This window comes from Saccostrea cucullata, unplaced genomic scaffold, assembly GCF_032062105.1.
Source record: "Saccostrea cucullata isolate Sc308-1 unplaced genomic scaffold, CSIRO_AGI_Scuc_v1 ctg26, whole genome shotgun sequence".
Taxonomy (NCBI): Eukaryota; Metazoa; Mollusca; class Bivalvia; order Ostreida; family Ostreidae; genus Saccostrea; species Saccostrea cuccullata.
In genome coordinates, this window is record NW_026935606.1 from 375,902 (window position 1) to 395,834 (window position 19,933).

The 19,933-nt window shown below is 31.3% G+C and overlaps 2 protein-coding genes across 4 annotated transcripts; one reads left to right on the plus strand and one right to left on the minus strand.

Moving 5' to 3' along the window:
- The first annotated feature begins 1,716 nt into the window (after positions 1 to 1,716).
- On the plus strand, positions 1,717 to 15,264 carry LOC134243416 (polycomb protein SCMH1-like). Of its 3 annotated transcripts, none has more exons than XM_062725664.1 (11): positions 1,717 to 1,909; positions 5,792 to 5,860; positions 7,095 to 7,165; positions 7,772 to 8,006; positions 8,374 to 8,706; positions 9,712 to 9,933; positions 10,292 to 10,492; positions 10,919 to 11,104; positions 11,514 to 11,657; positions 12,031 to 12,167; positions 12,525 to 15,264. In XM_062725664.1, the coding sequence occupies exons 2-11, from the start codon at positions 5,809 to 5,811 to the stop codon at positions 12,654 to 12,656; spliced, it is 1,713 nt and encodes a 570-aa protein (XP_062581648.1). In that variant the 5' UTR covers positions 1,717 to 1,909; positions 5,792 to 5,808; the 3' UTR covers positions 12,657 to 15,264. The 3 variants fall into 3 exon arrangements, with proteins under 3 accessions (XP_062581648.1, XP_062581650.1, XP_062581649.1); XM_062725666.1 differs by having other exon boundaries at positions 10,919 to 11,089; XM_062725665.1 differs by lacking the exon at positions 1,717 to 1,909 and adding an exon at positions 1,946 to 2,062.
- Positions 15,265 to 17,151: 1,887 nt separating this feature from the next.
- Positions 17,152 to 18,962, minus strand: LOC134243381 (uncharacterized). Its single transcript, XM_062725632.1, has 5 exons — positions 18,865 to 18,962; positions 17,907 to 18,000; positions 17,658 to 17,789; positions 17,417 to 17,481; positions 17,152 to 17,271 (listed from the first exon to the last, which is right to left on the minus strand). The coding sequence occupies exons 1-5, from the start codon at positions 18,958 to 18,960 to the stop codon at positions 17,152 to 17,154; spliced, it is 507 nt and encodes a 168-aa protein (XP_062581616.1). The 5' UTR covers positions 18,961 to 18,962.
- Between the last annotated feature and the right edge of the window lie 971 nt (positions 18,963 to 19,933).

Consider the following 19,933-nt stretch of genomic DNA (forward strand, 5'->3'; position numbering starts at 1 on the left):
ATTTTCAGTAAAAGATCACAGTTTTGGTTTCATGTGCTTAATAAATATTTCCAGATTGAAAATTACAACGATGGCACACAAGGTTTTTAACAAAGGTTTAAAGAATCCATTGCCATCAGACCAAAACTGTAGAAGGAATGTATTTTTTTACAGTCATATTTTTAGTAACAATGGCAACACTGTTCATCAAAATCAAAAAACTGCTTCACTTGTGTTTATACCGCAAAATTGTAGGAGGAGTAGCATTTTAAAGGAATTTCACAGAAAATTCTATTTTTTGTAACCATGGCAACACCGTTCATCGAAATCAAAAACCGTCCCACAATCTTGGGACTTGTGTGCCAAATAATATTGAAATCAGACCAAAACTGTAGAAGGAGTAGGGTTTTAAAGGAATTTCATGGAAAATTCTATTTTTAGTAACATAAATCATGGAAAAAAAATCCCTATTTTATGTATCTTATGATATAAGTTATTATTATAGTATGGGGGTATTTTTATTTATGAAAATAAAGGTCAAAAACATCAACTGCCTGTGGTCAATATCCATTTTTGTAACCATGGCAAGTTCATCAAAGTCAAAACACCTATTTTAGTAGCATTACTTGTGTGCCAAGTTATTGAAATCCAAAATTGTAAATCTTTTATGCTATTTTTGAATGGCAACACTGTCTTCAAAAGTATACATATTTTCACGTGTGTAAAACTGAAATCACAGGTGTAGCATTTTAAAGGTATTTAGAAAATTCTATTTTTAGTGGCGTTTCATGTGCTTAATAAATACTTATCCAGATTGAATTTTTTTAATACAATAAAAAAAAATCAGTATTATTATTATTCATTTACATGGTTCTTTAATTAAGATTATAAATGAGAAAATTGTAAGTCATTTATTTGCAAAATAGTACTTAATATTTAGGGTATATAGTCTGTTTGAAGAGCGCGACATTCAACTTCGGACACGACATTGTCCAGACTTTTTACTGCCATTTCTAATTGAGATATCCAAAAAAGTGTTTAGCACTTGGTGGAATTTCTTTGCTTTATCACATTGTTTGATGTTGAACTCACAAACATTTCTATTTTTAATTAAAGATATGAAACCCTACAAGTCAGAATCCCATGGGAGAATGGTGGATTTTTTATAGTCCAATCTAGTATCCCACCTTTCTCCCATGGGAGAACAAGTGTCGAGATTGGATATTTTCTCCCATTAACATTTTTTCTCACACATTTTCTTTTAAAATGGGATAAATCCTACGGATATTGACAATTCAGTCTTTTCCCCCTTCATTGTTTAACAATGTATGAGAAAGAGAAAAAACGACCGCTGACGGAAAGACCCGAGACGATGCGATTGGAATATAAACTTTTGTTGTGAAAGTAGTAAGAAAATAAGCTACATGTAAGAACACTTGGTTAATTGTATTTAAGATATTATTTACAGAAAAATTATTCGAGATACAGCGCACTTTTTGTTGTGCAGTAAATATACACCTTTTTCAATGGGTGGCACTGTAGCTCTCTTGTCGTCCATCCCATTTTTTTTTCCAGACTAGCGAGCTACAGATCTGCAGCTAAATATTACACACCACTGCTTCATTAAAGTACATTCCATTGAAAACAATGTTTATCAGTGATTTCTCATTTTTTGGTTATTATGCATATACAGAACATTATTCCGGAACGTTCATATTTATTGCAATTGGTTTCTACATTTACTCCTTACTTACGAAAAATGGCGCTGACGAATAACGTCCGGTCGATAAAAGAAAAACTGAAATTTACAATGCATATGACTAATTAACTGATTGTCATGTACTGAATCACAGAAATTTCGAGACAAGTTTATTTTTTCTACAAGTATTCAACATTTTATCCATTTGGAGTGGACGGAATTATTTGAAAAGTAAGTATGAAAAGTTTTCAGTTTTGGTCATGATGTTGGGAGAATGGCCTTGGCATTGTGCCGATGTTGTTTACTAGAGAACGTAGTGAGGAGTAGTGGATACTATGTAAACAGATGATTATTTAACCAAATCTTATACAGACTGATTTAAAAGTAAGTTCAATGGAAAAATCATGAATCATATTTCATAATCTGTCATCTTTCATAATCTCTGTGTTCATAATATCTTTAGAATATTACAAAATATGTTTGTTTTCTTTTATCCTTTATTGAACTTTTTATTTACAATGACTGACCCTGTCCTTGATGAGTCACAGTTTAGATGTTTTTAAACCTATACCTGTAAACTTTTCACTGTCCAACTCATGGTCAGCTAGAAACTGAAACTGAAACTAAAATCTGTGTGTGTGTTTTTTTTTTTTTTTTTTTTTTTTTTTTTTAATAAATTATAACATAAATAGTAATAGACCTCTCCATGATAACTGCGGTACTACTCTTTTGCAGGGCAAAATGATAAATTTGGTAAAATATGACGTTAAAGTAATTGTTACATATGCGTCATTTAATTATGATTTTTATTATCTATCAACAAAAACTTTGCCAAACTTTATTAATTTGCCCAGCAAAAGAGTAGTACCACAGTTATCATGAAGGGGCTAATTGATAAAATGGTGGAAAATCCAAGTAGGATGAAAAGCAGGAAAGTCAAACCATTTCCTTTTTACTTGGAAGGTTAAGAATAACTGGAAATGTACAACATAAGTGAAAACACATTGATAATGGATATGAGTATGCCTCTTACCAAGTTATCATACAACTAAATCCAATACTTGACTGTATATGTTACTTTTTCTTAAGTACATATTTCCATCAAATAAAATGATTCTGAACAGTTATATATAAAAGATGACCAATCACTTCTTTATTAGGCTATTTTGAACAGTACGTAGTTTAATATGATTGTTATAATGTTTAAAAGGAAGTAAAAAATACACAGACTCAAACCTTTTTCGAACATGCCATTTGCGACCATCGTAAAAATTGTCAAAATATGTTGATTTGGGGGAATTTTACGAAAATCTTTATCAGAATGCTTTAAAATTCATCATATATGTATTGACTTTCTGGTGTGTATTATCAAGTTATTTCAAATATTTTCGTTTTGCAGAACAGCAAGATGATTAAAAAATTTATACATCCAATTAAGTTATTTATGTTCTTTAATTTTTGAGGGGATACATTATTATATGCAGTTAAGAAAAAAAGGTAACTTATTTGAAGTGGGCAAAAAGGCTTTTGAGTGACCTTAGATGATAGAAAATGGAGAGTCCTGAATACTGAAGTACAGGTAAACTTCGCTATCTCGACATCGGATATGTCGACAACCTGGGATATGTCGACGTCCGTTCGCGGTCCCGGCATTATTTACTATATAAATGATTTGCAAAAAAAATTAACATCTTCAGTATTTCACAGAAAAAAAGGTATAACTTATTTGCTCTACTTAACCTAATTGTTTGTGGGCAAAAGGGCTTTTGAGCAAAAATTCACACCTTTCACACCCATGACCATTAGAAATGATAGAAAATCTAATACGTTAATTAAAATTGTTTAATGTTCAGCTTGGGGAATATCATTGATAAATCTTCTCTATTCTGCATCAATGTAAAAACGTTTTTTATGTCGAAATCTAACAAAACTTAAAAAATTTATTTAAAAAAGTAACCGAATAACAATAAACAATATACACATTGAATTCAATTTAACTTAAAAATTGTGGTAAATGTAAATAATATAATAATGAAATGCCGTAATATGACTGCATATGTTGTTAAATGCGCAATTCCAATTAAATTTTGCTTTGAAAATAAAATGAAAATTAATGATGAATGATTATGAAATAGAAAAGAAGTGAAATGAAATAATTTTAGAAATTATACGCATTAATTTTTTTTAATTACCGTTGCAGATACAGAGCTAGTGGCACGCGGATCGAATGCTGGATGGAGAACGGTTTTTAGTAAAATCATAAGATTTCGATAAAAAAAGAAAGCATTTCATAAATAACATTTGTAAATAACTTATTACATTTTGTAATAGATATAGAGGGATAGCTGAAACAAACGAGCTAGAGTCTAATTGAAGACATGTAGGTAAGTCTGTTCATGTCTGTGGTTTTAGTATATTCGGATAGACATTTTCCGACTGTCCCGTCGATGTCGAGATAACGAAGTTTACCTGTATAACGGTCATCAAAAGAAATATAATAACGAAATGTTGAGATTTAATCCAGAAAAAAGAAGTTAATTACCTGATAAAGGTACCAGTAATATCTCACACATTTAAATTGAGGATGAGTTCTCTTCACTTGTTTATCTGGATATTTAGGAATAGGTCCAAGCAAGTTGTTTATGTTTAAGATCAGCATCTTGCTGTCCCAGTTTTCATTTGGAACTGGTTATTGAGGTTGTGTTATTTTTTAACATGTCAATTAGAATTCCACCCCAGAAAAGATGTTTGAGATTAGTGATATATATAAGATAATGAAGAGTTTTGTGATTATTATCAGCCTTTAACTTCAGTTTGGAATTGGGAAGGAATTAGTTTGTTGTACCTTTGGAAAAAAAGATAAAACTAAAATTTGATATGAAAATGGCTGTAATTTTTATGGTAAAAATAAATAATTTATTCTGATCATATTTCAAAAGAGACTTAACCAGAGATGAGAATATTTAATTTTAATTAATTTTATCATGTTTATGAAACCTATGATTTGTCCTTAACTCTTGTAGCTATGACCTAATGTATGAATTTATTACGATCAAATGTAACACAAGCAGTTGTCTTCTACAGTAAAACTGTTTTTTCTAAGTAACAGGCAATTTTGTTTCCATGCATTTTTCATGTATTTTAAATACATTGTTACTACGTGCAATTGCATTCAACTATAGATATGAGCAAAGAACTATAAATAGATGGGTATTGATTACACTCCATATAGCTTCCCATAGATACATTTAAATATTTGACAGAGGAAATAAAATTCAGGTAATGTTCTACAATATGGAAAGATTATTAATGGATTTTTTGTGTGTAGATTAACATTTGGACCCTGAAAAAGAAACTGCTATAACATGATAATTTAAGATTTTTTTTCTGTGTGTTATCTGTATAAGTATTGATTACGAGATCAGGAAGAACTGTTTTGCATGAGCAAATATTGACATTATAATGACACATAAAAAGATAATGTCGTACATGAAAAGGATATTAAGCTTTTAAAGGTAATTTTTACTACAGGTATTACGCATTGAAATAAAAAACTGTGATACCAATTTGATAAGAACAAATATTTTGATAGAATGAAAAAAAAAAAATTGTTTGTCTTTGTAATTGTGTTTTTGTTTTTAAGAATTGCTCTCATGCAGGATGTGACATTTTAGTTGAAACAAGTATTTCCCATTAAATGCAAGGATGTTATTACAGAAAATTGCAGGCATTTTATAATTTCTGAAGAGGCTGCTGATCATTACAGCACTGAAAAAAAAATATAAGTACAAAACATTGAAAACAGTCTGACATAGATACACATGTTTCTGATCATGAAACATGATTGAAGTGGGGAAAATATGATAAATATTTATCATGTCCATAATTGAAACTAATTTTCAAATTTTTTTTAGCATGTTTAAAAAGATTTTTATTTTTAACATTTTCATGTTTTTTTAATTTGAAGATCATAATTCATCATATTTATCTCAAGATTAAAAAATGGCAATTAATGAAACGATTCTTATTTATGAATTATAATTTTAGAAATGCCTTTTATGGTACATGTAATTATAAACTTTTAAAAGATTCCTTTATTTTTCTTCCTGGCAGAAACAAAAGACCTTACAATGGCAGTCACGCCGACAGGAAAAGGCACGTCCTACCAGTACGACTCTCAAGGTAGAATCTCCGTAATTGTTACCAAGTTCTTCCTTATATGTAGGAAATGCATTGTGGATTACGTCTGTTAACAGCAAAATTTTGTTAACTTGGTTAAGGAAACTTTTTGTTTCTTTCAGATTTTAGTTAAAAGATATTTTCTTTTGTTCATTCTTTTGAAAAAGGAAGAATAAAATTAAAGTTCTTCAGATACATTGAAAAAAAAATCTCTTTTCATTTTTTCGGTTAAGGAGAAATATGCTTTGTAATTGAAGAAAATTCTTTTGATTTCAGTGATTGTTATTCCTTTGAATGATTATGAAAATATATGATTTTAAGGCCCTTGATTTTAGTTAATTCTGAGTTGTGATGGTGTGATTGATATTTTTGGATAAAACTCTTGGAATTTTTTTTTTACTTAACTATAAACAAGCAAAACATTAAAACTATAAGATAGATCACACAAATGATTCCTCATTTTACGAAAGTTAAAAAATAAAAATCATAGTTTTCGAGTTGTATAGTATTCTAATTAATGCAATATAATTCACCAAATTAAAAAAAATCCCATTTCTACTGACTTTTGGTCATAATCTTTTTAGAAATGCTGTGCAACTTGATGTTTATTAACTGAATGTTAAAAAAAGATAAAAAGGCATAATTTACATAGCATTTTGAAAAGGTTTAGAAATCGTATTAACAAAATTGATTTTCAATGACTTTTTTCCTAACTTCATTAAATTTGATCGAACTGAATACCATACATAATTCATAAATAGCAATATAGTGTAGTCAATAAAATAAAGAAATTCTGAATCTTTGTTGAATTATATATACTGCTGTATTTTTTCTTCTCTTGTTGAAGTATTGATTAGAAATAGAAAATCAGAAAAAAAATATGCATGCCCTTTTCAATGTTTTATAAATACTGTACTACATGTATATATATTGATTTTAAGATAATGTTACACATAAACATGGTGAATGACTTCTTTCTTTATTAATTAAGACTTAAGAATGAAATCTAAGATCCTTAAACATGTGCTTAAAGTAATTTCATTGATTGTTGATAATTTTATGAAAGGATTTTTTTGCTGGAATGAATGTCTACAAGAAAATCTAGAAATTAAAAGGTGTCCAGATCGAGTTAACCATTGGGAATGGGAAAGTTACAGGGCAGGAGGTTCAAATAGGAGTAGATTAATACTTGACTCCAATTTTTGGGTTATTTTAATACTTCTTGATAAACTTACAGGTAGTTTTGACTGGAATGAATATCTGAAGGAGAATGATTGTATACCTGCTCCACAGTCTTGTTTCAAACAGGTAAGTTTGAAAGACACCTGGATAAGAGTTTGAAGAAAAAAGTTTGTATATAAACATTACCGTTTTCTTTGCCTTCAGTGCTTTCTTAACAACAGTAATAAGGTACTGGTTTTCTTTACAACTCTTGATGCACTTGTAAAATCTCAATGAAGCCCTATAAAAAAACTTATTTTACTTGATATTGGCAAATAAAAGTACTGTATAATCCCTATTATCCGCCCCTGCCCCTATAAGCACCCCCTAGGTCTATTTTCAATTATCAGAAAATAAGGGTCCCCTGTACAGTGATTAAAATCATCTAGAATCGTATCAAAAGTCTGCCAAAATTTGAACAAAGTGAAAATGTAACTTGTCTATTATCCAATTTCTCAGTGGAAAATGAATCATGTCGCATAAATTAAGTGGATTATCTTCACTTACACTAAAGTTCGACATTATTTTAGTTGTTCTTTAAAATTTTTGAAATATAAGAATGACATTAAATAATATAAAGAGAATACCAAAATAACTGCCCCCTTTTCGAAATTTTCTAAGCGCCTGGGGCGGTTAATAGGGATCATATGGTATGATGTTAATTTAGAACTCATCAAATGATTTGTTTTATAGTCTGTGGATCCACCAGTGAATGAATTCAAAATGAACCAGAAGATAGAGGCGGTGGACCCGCGGAATCTGACCTCGATCTGTGTGGCGACCGTGGTGGGGATGATCGGGCCGCGGATACGACTGAGGCTGGATGGGAGTGACAACACGAATGATTTCTGGAGGCTCGTAGATTCTTCTGATCTTCATCCTGTGGGATACTGTGAAAAGACAGGGAAACTTCTACAGCCTCCCCTAGGTAAATTCTTTTATCTGGATGGGTACTTGGAAAACAAATGAATCTATTATAAAGTCTTAGTTTCCTTAAGGTGTTTACTGAACAATTTTATAATGATAAAAAAAAATTTGTAAAGTGTCTAAGAAATTGTTATGAAATGGTAACATTATGTACTGTAGTATGTTAAATGAAAAGTTGTAAGATGCAGAATATTCACTGATTTAATTTTTCCCTTGCTATTACAATTTTAAGGAATTGTGAATGAAAAAAAATTACCGAAAAGAAAATTTTTAGTCTTTTACATGTAGCATTTCCGATGTCCCCACTCTTTCTCTCAACAGATTACAATGAAACTCGGTTGTAATACATTTCATTGTATATTATTAAGGTTTTTGCAAGAACCCAACACTGTGGCCATCATTTCTACAGAAGACATTACTAGGGGCTGAGAGAGCTCCAGAAAACTGCTTCAAGAAAGAGCCCTCCACCCCCAAAACAAATGACTTCAAAGTAGGCATGAAGCTAGAGGCAGTAGACAGGAAGAACCCACAGTTAATCTGCCCCGCCACAATCGGGGCGGTGAAAGGGGAGGAGGTCCACGTCACATTTGATGGATGGCGGGGGGCTTTTGATTACTGGACCAAGCGGGATTCCCGGGATCTGTTCCCAGTGGGATGGTGTTCTACGAGTGGCCATCCACTGCAACCTCCAGGGCAGAAAGGTGGGTCAGTGTAAATGACAAACATTTACTGAACTTTGGGATTCATGTTTCCCTCATGGACAGAAATAATGAGAAAAGTGATACATTGAATAAACATGCTTTGACTGGTATTGTTCAACAGAGTGATCTTGCTTGGATTAATTTTCCAATATTTGTTGAAGAAGAAGGTACAGTTTGGGCGTTATTGTGCCTTAAAATTTTAATGTTCTTGAAAAGTTATGAAACTGGCTTTAACAAGAGTTGAGTAGATAAATATGTTAAATCATTAAAGAATATGGTATGAAGGAGGACTGTTCTGAAAATATGTCATTAATTTGGTAATTTCTAAGTTTAATGCAGAAAAGCCTCAGAAAGAGCCTATAAATTTTCGTTTAAAGGGAAATAACTCGGAAGTGACTTTTTGAATTTTCAGCATTCTGTGCTTATTTTCCTTTAAAAAATAGTGTCTGCCACTGCCGCCAACTTCAATTTTTGGATATATATTATGTAAACTGCCTTGAAAAATTAAACATCTCAAAATCTTTTTGGGTTACACTGGCAGAATGTTTTCTGAAAGAAAATTTCACGGAAAATTGATGTCTTCTGGAACTTTTTTAAAAAATACAGGAAAATGCAGGAGTTAATGACGTCACAATTAGCATTGAGGAGGTCATATGAGAAAAACAATATGTGTATTCTTACTGCATAGAATTCCTATGAATCAGAAAAAATTGAATTTTAATTTCTAATATCACATTCTTATTTTAGAAAAATACAGGGATTAATTTGTTTTGAAACCGAACCTTGTTCTTTGCTGTGTAGTGAAGTATAGACTACAGAACTAGAAAACAGTTGAATCTTATATCAGTAGTATTGCAGAAATAATAGAATAGCCAAAAAAAAAATGAAAATACAGAAATCTGATATTACTTTTGAAGGGTCAAATTGCAACTTAAATTCTGAAGTCAAATCTAAAGGCAATGTTAAATAGATTTACACTGAACTTTACATGTAAATGTTATACAGGTACCCCACAGGTGAAGAGTAAATCCCGTGAGCCCTCAGTGTCCCAGTCCGCCCACTCCCCGGGGAATCAGAGCAGCACCTCCAAATCCTCCACCTCCTCCTCCGGTCCCACCAGTCCGAACCTCCCCCACGACAGATCTGTGTCCCCCCTCCAGGCCGAATTCCCCGTGGTCACTGTCACCGAGCCAGATACCAGCTCCTCCACCACAGCTACAGATAAAGGTCTGATATTGTCTCTATATGACTGAATTTTAACTGTTGTAGATAAAAAAAAATTGTGTCAATATTTTATTAGATATTTATTCGGTATTTATAAGTGAAAAAAAACATCCTGAATTTGGTTTTACTGCTGTATTATTGTACTTAAGAATGAGAAAATTTATAATCAGCTGATGGCTTTGGGTATTTATGCAAAAGTAAAGCTATTACAAAAATAAATGTAATTTACAGAATTAAAAACATGTTATTCCTCAGAAAACATTTGATGATCTTTCAATGTTTGTCCTCCTAAATGTTGTGTTTTTGGTCTAAACTGTTAAAGTGATGATATTTGCAAGTTTTCTATGGCATTTTCTTTCAGTGACAATATATGTGAATCACAACTGTAGCTGTGGTATCTTATTAAATCCAAGGAAGATAGAACAGCTTCCCAATCAGTTTGGCCCCGGTCCCTATCAGAAGGTTCTAAGGGAGGTCATCCAGGCATGTGTGGATTGTGCAAACCATGAAAAACAGGTCTACAACTTTATCCAGGATGGCAATGGCAAAATAGTCATTACAGGTGAAGTAAATTAATACTTGGAAAGTTTAATTTTTGTGAAAACAAGTTTTGAGAAGGTGAAATATATTTTGTTAACTATGCTCAGTGTTCAGCTTTGGGGCATTACATTAAGTTGTATAATACATTATTTCAAAATTTTTTAAGTTCACAAAATTCTTGTTCTTTGTCTAGATTTGAGCAAATTTTTCAAAAAGATTAGAAACAGGCAATACTTTTTCTTTAGCTTGTATCTTGTCATTGATATTTTTAGAAATCATAAGATTTGGGCCAGTAAAATCACAATTTTAGTTTTGTTAATCTTCCAGACATGAGTAGATTTTGAAAGCCCTGCAAATATTTGTGATTTGTTCAGTCTTCTTATTAATAGACAGAAATTGTCATATACAATATGTATAACCTATGTTGAATTTTCTTCCTATAATTCAGCAAACCAAGGCAATAAGACCCACACAAAGAGACTGCCCCCTATTGACAAGGTGTCGGACGTCTGGCGGTTTCTGGAGAAGTCCCTGGAGGAGCTGGGATGTTGTGAGAATCTCTTCTCTAGTCAGCCATTACATGGATACTGTGCCCAGTGTAACAAGGAGAAGAAGACAGGTAGTGATTTTAAGAGTAAGTGGCTTAAATTATTTAAATAGACTAAAAGAAGAAATTTTTTTTTACCAAAGTAGAATAATGCGAAATTCCTCAAATACTGACTGTGCACATGTGGGCCTAAAAGTTCTCAACAATTTGGATTTGCATTCTATTGCATTGCAAAAAATAAATATTGTTGGAACACTATAAGTGGCATGAAATTTCTCAAGATGAACAACATATACAATGTACTTAAAGTTTTAATTTAAGTGGTCCTGATTTATGGGGTAACACATTGCTTTAAAACACAGATTGATGAGCATAAATTTATAAGCCATTAATTGTTTTCTTGTGCATGCTATGAAGAACAAATATAAATAAAGTGTGGGAATAATAGGAGAATCAAGCCTTTATTATATCAGTTGTCTTTAATCAATTATTGCAGAGCCCCTTGAGTCAGAAGAATATGAAAACAGAACGTCCATCAACAGAGCTCTAAAGAGAAGGTGGTCCACAGACTCTGTAGAAAACCAGTCCCTGAAGGCTCAGCAAAAAATCAGGAGGTTCTCAGCTTATGATTCCGCCGAAGGTTAGTGTGTCTGTCTGTATGTCTGAGCAGTCAACAGAAGATAAAGTAGTTCTTGACTGGAGTATGCTGAGGGTTCTTATTTATGTTGTTAGGTGTGCTTATATCATCAATCAGCATCAGAAAAATTTAAGTTTGATTTCTTTGGGTTTGGAAGTTAATGTTGCTATTTGACATAGAGATGTATAACCATTTAATTAAGTGCTCGGGGAATTCTCATACAAACGGAAAAAAAAATGTATCACTGAAGATCTGTGCATCATTTCCTTGCAAATGTTATTCAGACTTATTAATAAAATCCAGTCTTCTGAGTGGGCTTGAAATTCCCTTTGCAAATGATAAACCGAATCAATTAGCATTATTTTTTCGCTTTCAGCGAGTTCTACTACAGACAGCCGGCCCCCTCGTAAGCTGTCCGCTGACCCCAATGACTGGACGATAGATGATGTTGTCCAGTATATCTCGGAAGTGGACTCCACTCTGGCTTCCCACTCAGAAGTGTTCAGGAAACATGTAGGTATTCTGTAATGAGTTACTGTAATTTTAGACATTCTTATGTATTGCTTTTTATTATGAAATAGTTGTGATGTAACTTTGCAAATTTGATTATTTAGAAACAAAAATTTTGGCTCAATTTATAAAATCTTTTCACACTTTTTATGTCATTTGAGTTGTTCAGATGACCTTCTGGTCTCTGTTTTTGTTAGTCGGCATTTGTAAACACTTGAACATTTTCAGGTTCTCTGAAGGGCTTAACCAATTTTATCCCATAGCATCAATTGGTGAACAAAAATTGTTAATCCCCCTTCCCCCAAATGTCTCTATATACGGAAAAATTACAAGTAAACAAAACTTTTATTGAATTTTCAGGAAATTGATGGAGGAGCCTTCATGCTGTTAAATAGTGACATGATGATGAAATATCTGGGATTGAAGCTGGGACCAGTTCTAAAACTCAGCAACATCATAGAAAAGCTGAAGGGAAAGAAGACTTCTCACTAGTCAAGAGTTCCAACACACACCAGAGAAAAGATCATCAGAAAGAAAAATTCCCACTAGTCCAAGATTCCAGGCCACCAGAAGATGTTCTGAAAAATGTGTACCATCATGATATGTAATTTGTGTTAAGTGTTCTCGAAAATATGTGACGTCATGACATGTAATTTGTGTAAAAGGTGTGACGTCATGATTTATAATTTGTGTAATACATGTATGTGTAATTTTCTGTGGTCATCTTTTTTTTGTTATATAAAATGAGGCATGTACAAACTGTATGTAATTTTGTGATAAAAACTGACAAAGAACAATTTGTTGTTCAAAGTATTCATTAGTTATACTAGTGTCTGTACATAAAAGCTTTTCATTTCATGTATTTATGCACATCCTTCATGTATCCATTATTTTGATTTGTGTAATGTAACATTATTACTGTTAATAAGAAAAAAATGACCAAACTAATACTTTACAATCAAATCTTAAAAAAAAAGCTGAAGTGTGAAATACATTTTTCAGATATTTTGAATATTAGTTTTGTTATTTGCAACCTTGAATTTTTTTTTCAGCTGTTTAATGCTTTTACAAGCATAAATAAAATATTGTTCTCAAATTTCTATGCATATTACTTCTAGAACAATCATGTTTTATGATACGTACATTATTGCATTTAAAATTTATTTTGCTAAAGTTTGATATCAGTGTAGTGTTATTTCCCCCCAATCATGCATTTCATTATTATCATCAAAGTCACTTGAACTTTTCATTGAGGATTCATTTTTATTGTTATTGTTAAGGTAATATATGATAGTGATGGTGAACAAAACTTGTTAATTGAACTTGTTAAGGTTTGTTTAATACCTAAAATGTGCACGTCTTTTTGACGCTTTATTGTTAAAACTTTGTTGTTAAATTCTGACAGTGCCCAGCTCTTTAGGTACTTTAAAAACACATTTAATGATCAAGTTTTTGTTATGTCCTGAAAAACAGTCCTTTATTATGCAGCAATTTTATTTTATAGAGTCATCATGCGTTTCAAATGCATAGTGACACAGTATTTTCCTTTGGAAGGTACATATGTGGTGCAATTTAATTTTGTTCAAAATTTGGACAGTTAAATGAATTTTTGAAAGGATGGTGTAAATAAATTGCTTTTTGTAAATATTGGTTATTTAAGTTAGTGATTTTTAATCTTCTGTCTTTTACTTAAATTATTGATGTACCATGGCTTGATGTACTTGTTCTACCAAGTGGAATGGAGGCTTTATTTTTTGGTATCTAATGTAGCTGATTTTTAGGTATTTAGTGGACAACTGAATAAAATGTTCTTGTTGAACAGAATTTCTTGCCCTTCCTATCTATTGCTTTGTAATTAATGCAAAGTTATCAACTGCAGAAGTCCTCTGATATTCATTGATTTTAATCCGAGGTTTCTTCTCGATATTGGATGAATGGATACCTTCATGTATATAAACTGTATACCAACATTGTACATAAAATGTACAATACTAGATTTTTTTTCTTTAGTTTCTTTTTTTTTCCATTCAGGGTTAATTACTTAGATTTAAAATGAGAAATTTTGCTGATGTCATTATATGCACATATTTAGCATAAGGATATTTGCAAGTCCTCTGTGTGTGGTAATTTAATTTATTATGTACGGGTAATGAGGGATATCTTTAATTTTGACTTTTTTTTTTTGGCAGTTTATGATGTATATTACTCACATAGTAAAAAAGTCTGTGGAAATTATTAGATGATAATAATTTCCAAATGTAAAATTAATACAAGTTTTATAAATAAACTTAGGTAATATAATATACATGTACATACATGAAAAACTGTACTTTGTTTATAAAGTATTTGAAACGATGATTATAATGCAAACTTGAAACAAGTAAATTGAAATTTTCGACCCTGAGTTATAGCTCTACTCTTTATCCAACACTTATTAATATGTACACCTGTATTTTTGAAGAAGAAGGAAAAAATATGAAATTGAAATTTGCTAAAATGTCATTCTTCTCTCTCTCTCTCTTTTGATAAAAATCTGACAGTGTGTTAATTTACTATATTGTTTTAAAATTTCATTAACATGTTATTCTGTTTTGATGAAAAACAATCATACATATGATTTTTATAGCTTTTTTGTGAGGGTTATATATCTCAAACTAGGAAACATCATTATTTGTATAACAATTAAGTGATCATTGAATCTTCAAGCATAAGAATGTTTATTATTCAGGGCTAAAAGCTTGCAGTTATAATATTTTGAAAAGAATATGTATTTGATTCTAAAATTTCCGTTTAAATTTTAAATCAAAGAATATGTTCATAAAAGAATTCAAAATGTATTTATCAATATTTAATAGTGTATTTAAAATTAACATGTTTTTGTATAGAGATACACAGAATTAACATGATAAGAAAAATTATTTAATATTCTAATATTTAAATTAATAATGAGACATTTCATATTATTTTCACAGGAAATTAGATGTACTTAATTTTCAAAAAAGGTTTGAAAAAAGGGAAAAAATCAATGATTCTATCCTGTACATTTTGAAGATCTGTTGTTAGGGACTTAGAAAATCCAATAAAATCAATGTGGTGCTGATATACTGTTGTCTTATTGATCTATACAGACATGCAATACTTAAAAGACAAAATTGCAAGTGATTTCTTGTTTTTGTTCTATTATATATGTTTTTTTTTTTTTTTTTTTTTTTACCTAGAAACATATGGAGATAACGAACAGTATTCAAGATCAAAAGTCCATAAAACAATACAAAATAGGAGCAGAGCAAACATGGACCTCTATAACATCAGAGTGGGATCAGGTGTGATGGAGGAGTGAACATCCCCTGCTGACCAGTCACAATGCCGTGTGCTCCTTGTCATGATCAGGAAATAACGGAAAAATCCGTCGTCAATTCAGTGTATAAATAATGGAGTAATAATATGAAAAACGTCAGTCAGCATTTGACTCGATAATAAATTGTATTTGCTGATAAGGTCATTGTATCAACCATAGAACCTACGAAATGATGACTTTAAACAAGACTGCTGATATTCTTGTTTCATCAACTTGTTTGTCAATAATTTACTTCGTTTTAGAAATTGTTCATATGTAGAGCATGGTCTTGCGTATCGAATAAACTGAGATATAAAAAACTTCGTATGCAGGTGATGAAGGTACATGTATATTGCTGCATAAGTAAGGGAAGTTGACGATAGAAAAGTTAAAGTCATCATAGACATCATAGAGTTTATCATAGAGCTGGTTGTTAAATTGCCATTAGTGTCTTTTTCAAGTAAAATATCCAAATATGAAACAGATGTGTCAGACTATATGGTATCTTTCATATCAAGGATATAACGTATCGACATAGGAATCGAAAATACCATTGTTAATTGACAATACGTCGTCGAGTATATTTTTGTAAAATTCCATGGTTAAATATTAGATATATTCTAAAACAAAAAAAGTGACAAATCATTGTCTCAGTAATTACAGTGAAACCTGTCTAATCCGACATGCACTGGGAGACAAATATATTCAGTGTTAAAAGCATGAAAAAAGTGGGACAAATCAGTGTGTCAGATTATTCAGGTGTCGGATTAGGCAGTTTTCACTGTAGTTATTGAATTGTAACTCTTCAGGGAAAGAAAATTGCAACAGACATGTTCCCAGAGAGCTAGAATTGAATCATGTTTTTGATATGACCCTTGAAGTATTTCTCGGAAATATGCGAATATTTTGCCATAAATTAGTGTACTTTTAAGGTATAGTGGGTCATCGCTCCATGATTTTTTAAACCAAAAAATGTATATTTTATTGCAGACTTTGGGATTATCTATAAAAAAAAAATGGAGCGAAGACCCACTCATATCAAAAAAAATAATTTTCAAGTATGAGAAAAGGATCGTTTCTGTTCTTTTTAATGTGTTATGCTTTTCCATAGGCATATATTTTCAGGTTTTGGGTTTTTTTTAATTGTAGAGGTTTCACATTTAGTATACTTTTGTATTAAATGAAATATCAAATAATTTTTTTTTATAATTGAGATTTAATTTTTCACTTCTTATCTGTCGATCCTATAGGCACTTCAACCGCCTTATCCCCCCCCCCACCTTCTGTAGGAATTCCTGAGAGTATGCCTTCTGTCATTACAAAAGATTATTTACCGCATGTAGGAATGAAAACAACAACATAAAAAGTGATAAATGAGTTTAATTCTTATCAATGGTCCCAAATCTCAATGGTAGATAATTTAAAACAAAATATATTGTCTTTTAATTCTAATTACAAAGAAAAAATGGTTAAAACTTAAAAGCAGATCATGGGATGCATTTAAATGAAAATGATTCTTCAATAAAACCAGTGTGAAAAAAAACAAAAAAATGATGATTATTGTAATAAGATGATGACGATGATGGCGGCGGTGGTGAGGTATGAGATTATGACGTCATATTTAATAGAATCCTTACAGTCATTTAAATTTTAAAACAGTTTTTTCAGCCCCATCCCGATTTTCTCAAACATGTTAGATTTCCTACATCGGAACTTAAGTTTCTTCTCTTCCATTCCTACAGATTTCAGCTTACGTTGAAGTCTTTTAATCTGTAATAATAAAATTGATTTGTTATGAATAACTGTGGATTGAGGGATATTGTAAAGGATTTAGGATTAACAAGAAACACGAATTAAGTTTATTGATGCACTGAGCCCGACTCTAAATTGAACGTGTTCCAGAGATGGTACTTACATTGAAAACAATTTCTTCTTTATCCTCCAATATTCTTATATAGCGTTTCACTGTTTTCTCATTTCCTGAAAAAGAAAAAAAAATCTTATTAGTATTGATGAAAATTACATACCTGATTTTTCTGAACGGAATTGGAAGATATCAATTAATACGTTTAAATAAAAAAAAATATACTGTATCAACATAAAAAAATATTTGGTTGTTAGTACCTGGTAAAACCAACACAATAAATTAAACTTACCACAGTTGGCCAGGTGCTGTAAATGTTGGGACCAAAGTCCGTTGTGAATGGCAATAGCTTTGTCCGAAATAGAGTTTTTCTTTAGGGCATCGAGGAACAAGTAGGAGAAGATGAGAAATCTCTTTTGTTGCACTGGTAATAAAAACAGATACCGGTATATACAACGGGTTTGTAATTTCCTTATGACTTTTTGAAAATTGAAAAAAAAAATCTTGAATTTATATTTATAAATAAATTTCATTGTCTTACCAGCAACGTCTTTATTTTTTGAATACACAAATCCAAATCCATCCGTGGTTTCTTTTCCAAAGAGAAATATTGCCGTTTGTAAAATATTTCGTCTCTAGAAAGTAAATGAAAAGGAATAATAGAATTGACATTTTATAGTCACTGATTTATGTAAAATAGTTTAGAACTTTATCAGTCCAGTCCAATACGAAAATTCGTAATATTACAAGTTATCGTAATATAAAACTAATATTACAATTTTTCGTAATGTAGTTAAATTACGAATACGCGTAATATAGCAGTTTGTAAGAGACTCTATTACGAGTTTTCGTAATCCAAGACAAATTCAAGCATTGCAAGAAATTGATAGCAAAGTTCAGTAATATATCAGATTCCACGGCTACTGATAGCACGCGGTCAGTTTGGTCAGTTACGCCTATCAGAAAGCATGGACATTAAAAAAAAAAGTACCGCCAGCGATGGGTTAGTGGACAATTTCTTTTATTATTCTTTTATAGGAATTTTCCCAAGGATAAGACCAATTTTCCAGTAAATTTCAATATTCGCTTAAGCATGTCGCATTGGTCTATATCACCCGAACTCCCTTCTTTTCTTGCGAAGTCTACCCTAAAAATCACACCCTCGTCTCATAATTCAACTGTTCGTGCAATTCTTATTGAAATACACAGAATTCAAATCTCAGTAAGAGTCGTACAAGTTATCGCTCGTGACATCTCGTATTAAACGTCATACTTTGCTACTCGCCACTCAATTTCTTGCAATGCTTGAAAAGGTAATATAGTCTCTTACATCTGAAATATTACGCGTATTGACGAAAAATTATAATATAAGTTTTATATTACGATAACTTGTAATATTATGTAATCTTAAAATAGAATTTTCGTAGAACTGTTTATTATTATCCTAAAAACACAATTATCAAAATTTATAGATAATGTTCTTGTTGAATTAAGCTTACCACTGAGGTCATTGTTTCAGTCTTTGTTTTCGTCAAATAATCCAACAAACTTGATTGCAGACACTGTTCAATCGTTGTGTCTCCCAGTATCTCCATATTTTAAGATAATTGTTGTTTTACAGTCACAGATTAATCCAAATGTTTTCCTGGCCGATAGTAATGGTTCGCAACCTTTGTGACGTTTATGTTTTATGACGTGTCTTATTATGACGTCACCACATTGCTGAATCGGTCTAACCCGATCGTTATTTTTTTTAGAGCGGGTATTCTTTACAGATCATGTACTGTCAATTTTCTTAGAAAAAGAACAAATAAACAAACGAACGAAAACAAAACAATAATGTCCTGCCAACGTTAATTTTTTGCCCAGTTGTCATACATCATACTTGTGATAATTAATCTGTGCAAGTATTGTAGTGTAATACCCATTTGAAATATATAGATGTAAAATTAACCCATTATGTCACAGATTTGATTTACGACAAAAGTTTATCACAAACTTCTAGCATAGTTATTTTTATTATATATATATTGTATGTACTCGTATTTCCCTGCATGAAGCATGGTATCCTTAACTCCTAGCTCCAATTATTTTATTTTTCTTTCAACAGTTCCAGACTTCCAAACCCCCAGATTGTATAATTAAACAAGCGAATCATTGGTTATATTTCTTGAGATGAAATCTCAAATGTGCTTTTCAGACCACCCTTTGTGCCAATCTCCTATGGAGAGTTGTCGTTCGTTCCTCTCTCAGACACCTCTGCAATGGGCTCATGTCAAGATTTTTTACATAACGTATAAAAATTAATGTTTGCAGGATTGTTTCAAATTAAATTAATAGTTCTGGTTTAATTTAGTAAATATTTATCTGAAAAGTCAGACATAAACATATTAATTGAATTATAATGAAATTAAACAAACGCACTATTTCTCGTGTTTATCACTGTGATATACGCGAGCCAAAGACAGAGGTGAATGTATGAGCCAATGGTAGAGAGTGCTTTTGTGCATCCGTCTGTGTGTCCGTCCATATGTAAACTTTTCACATTTTCAACTTCTTCTCAAGAAC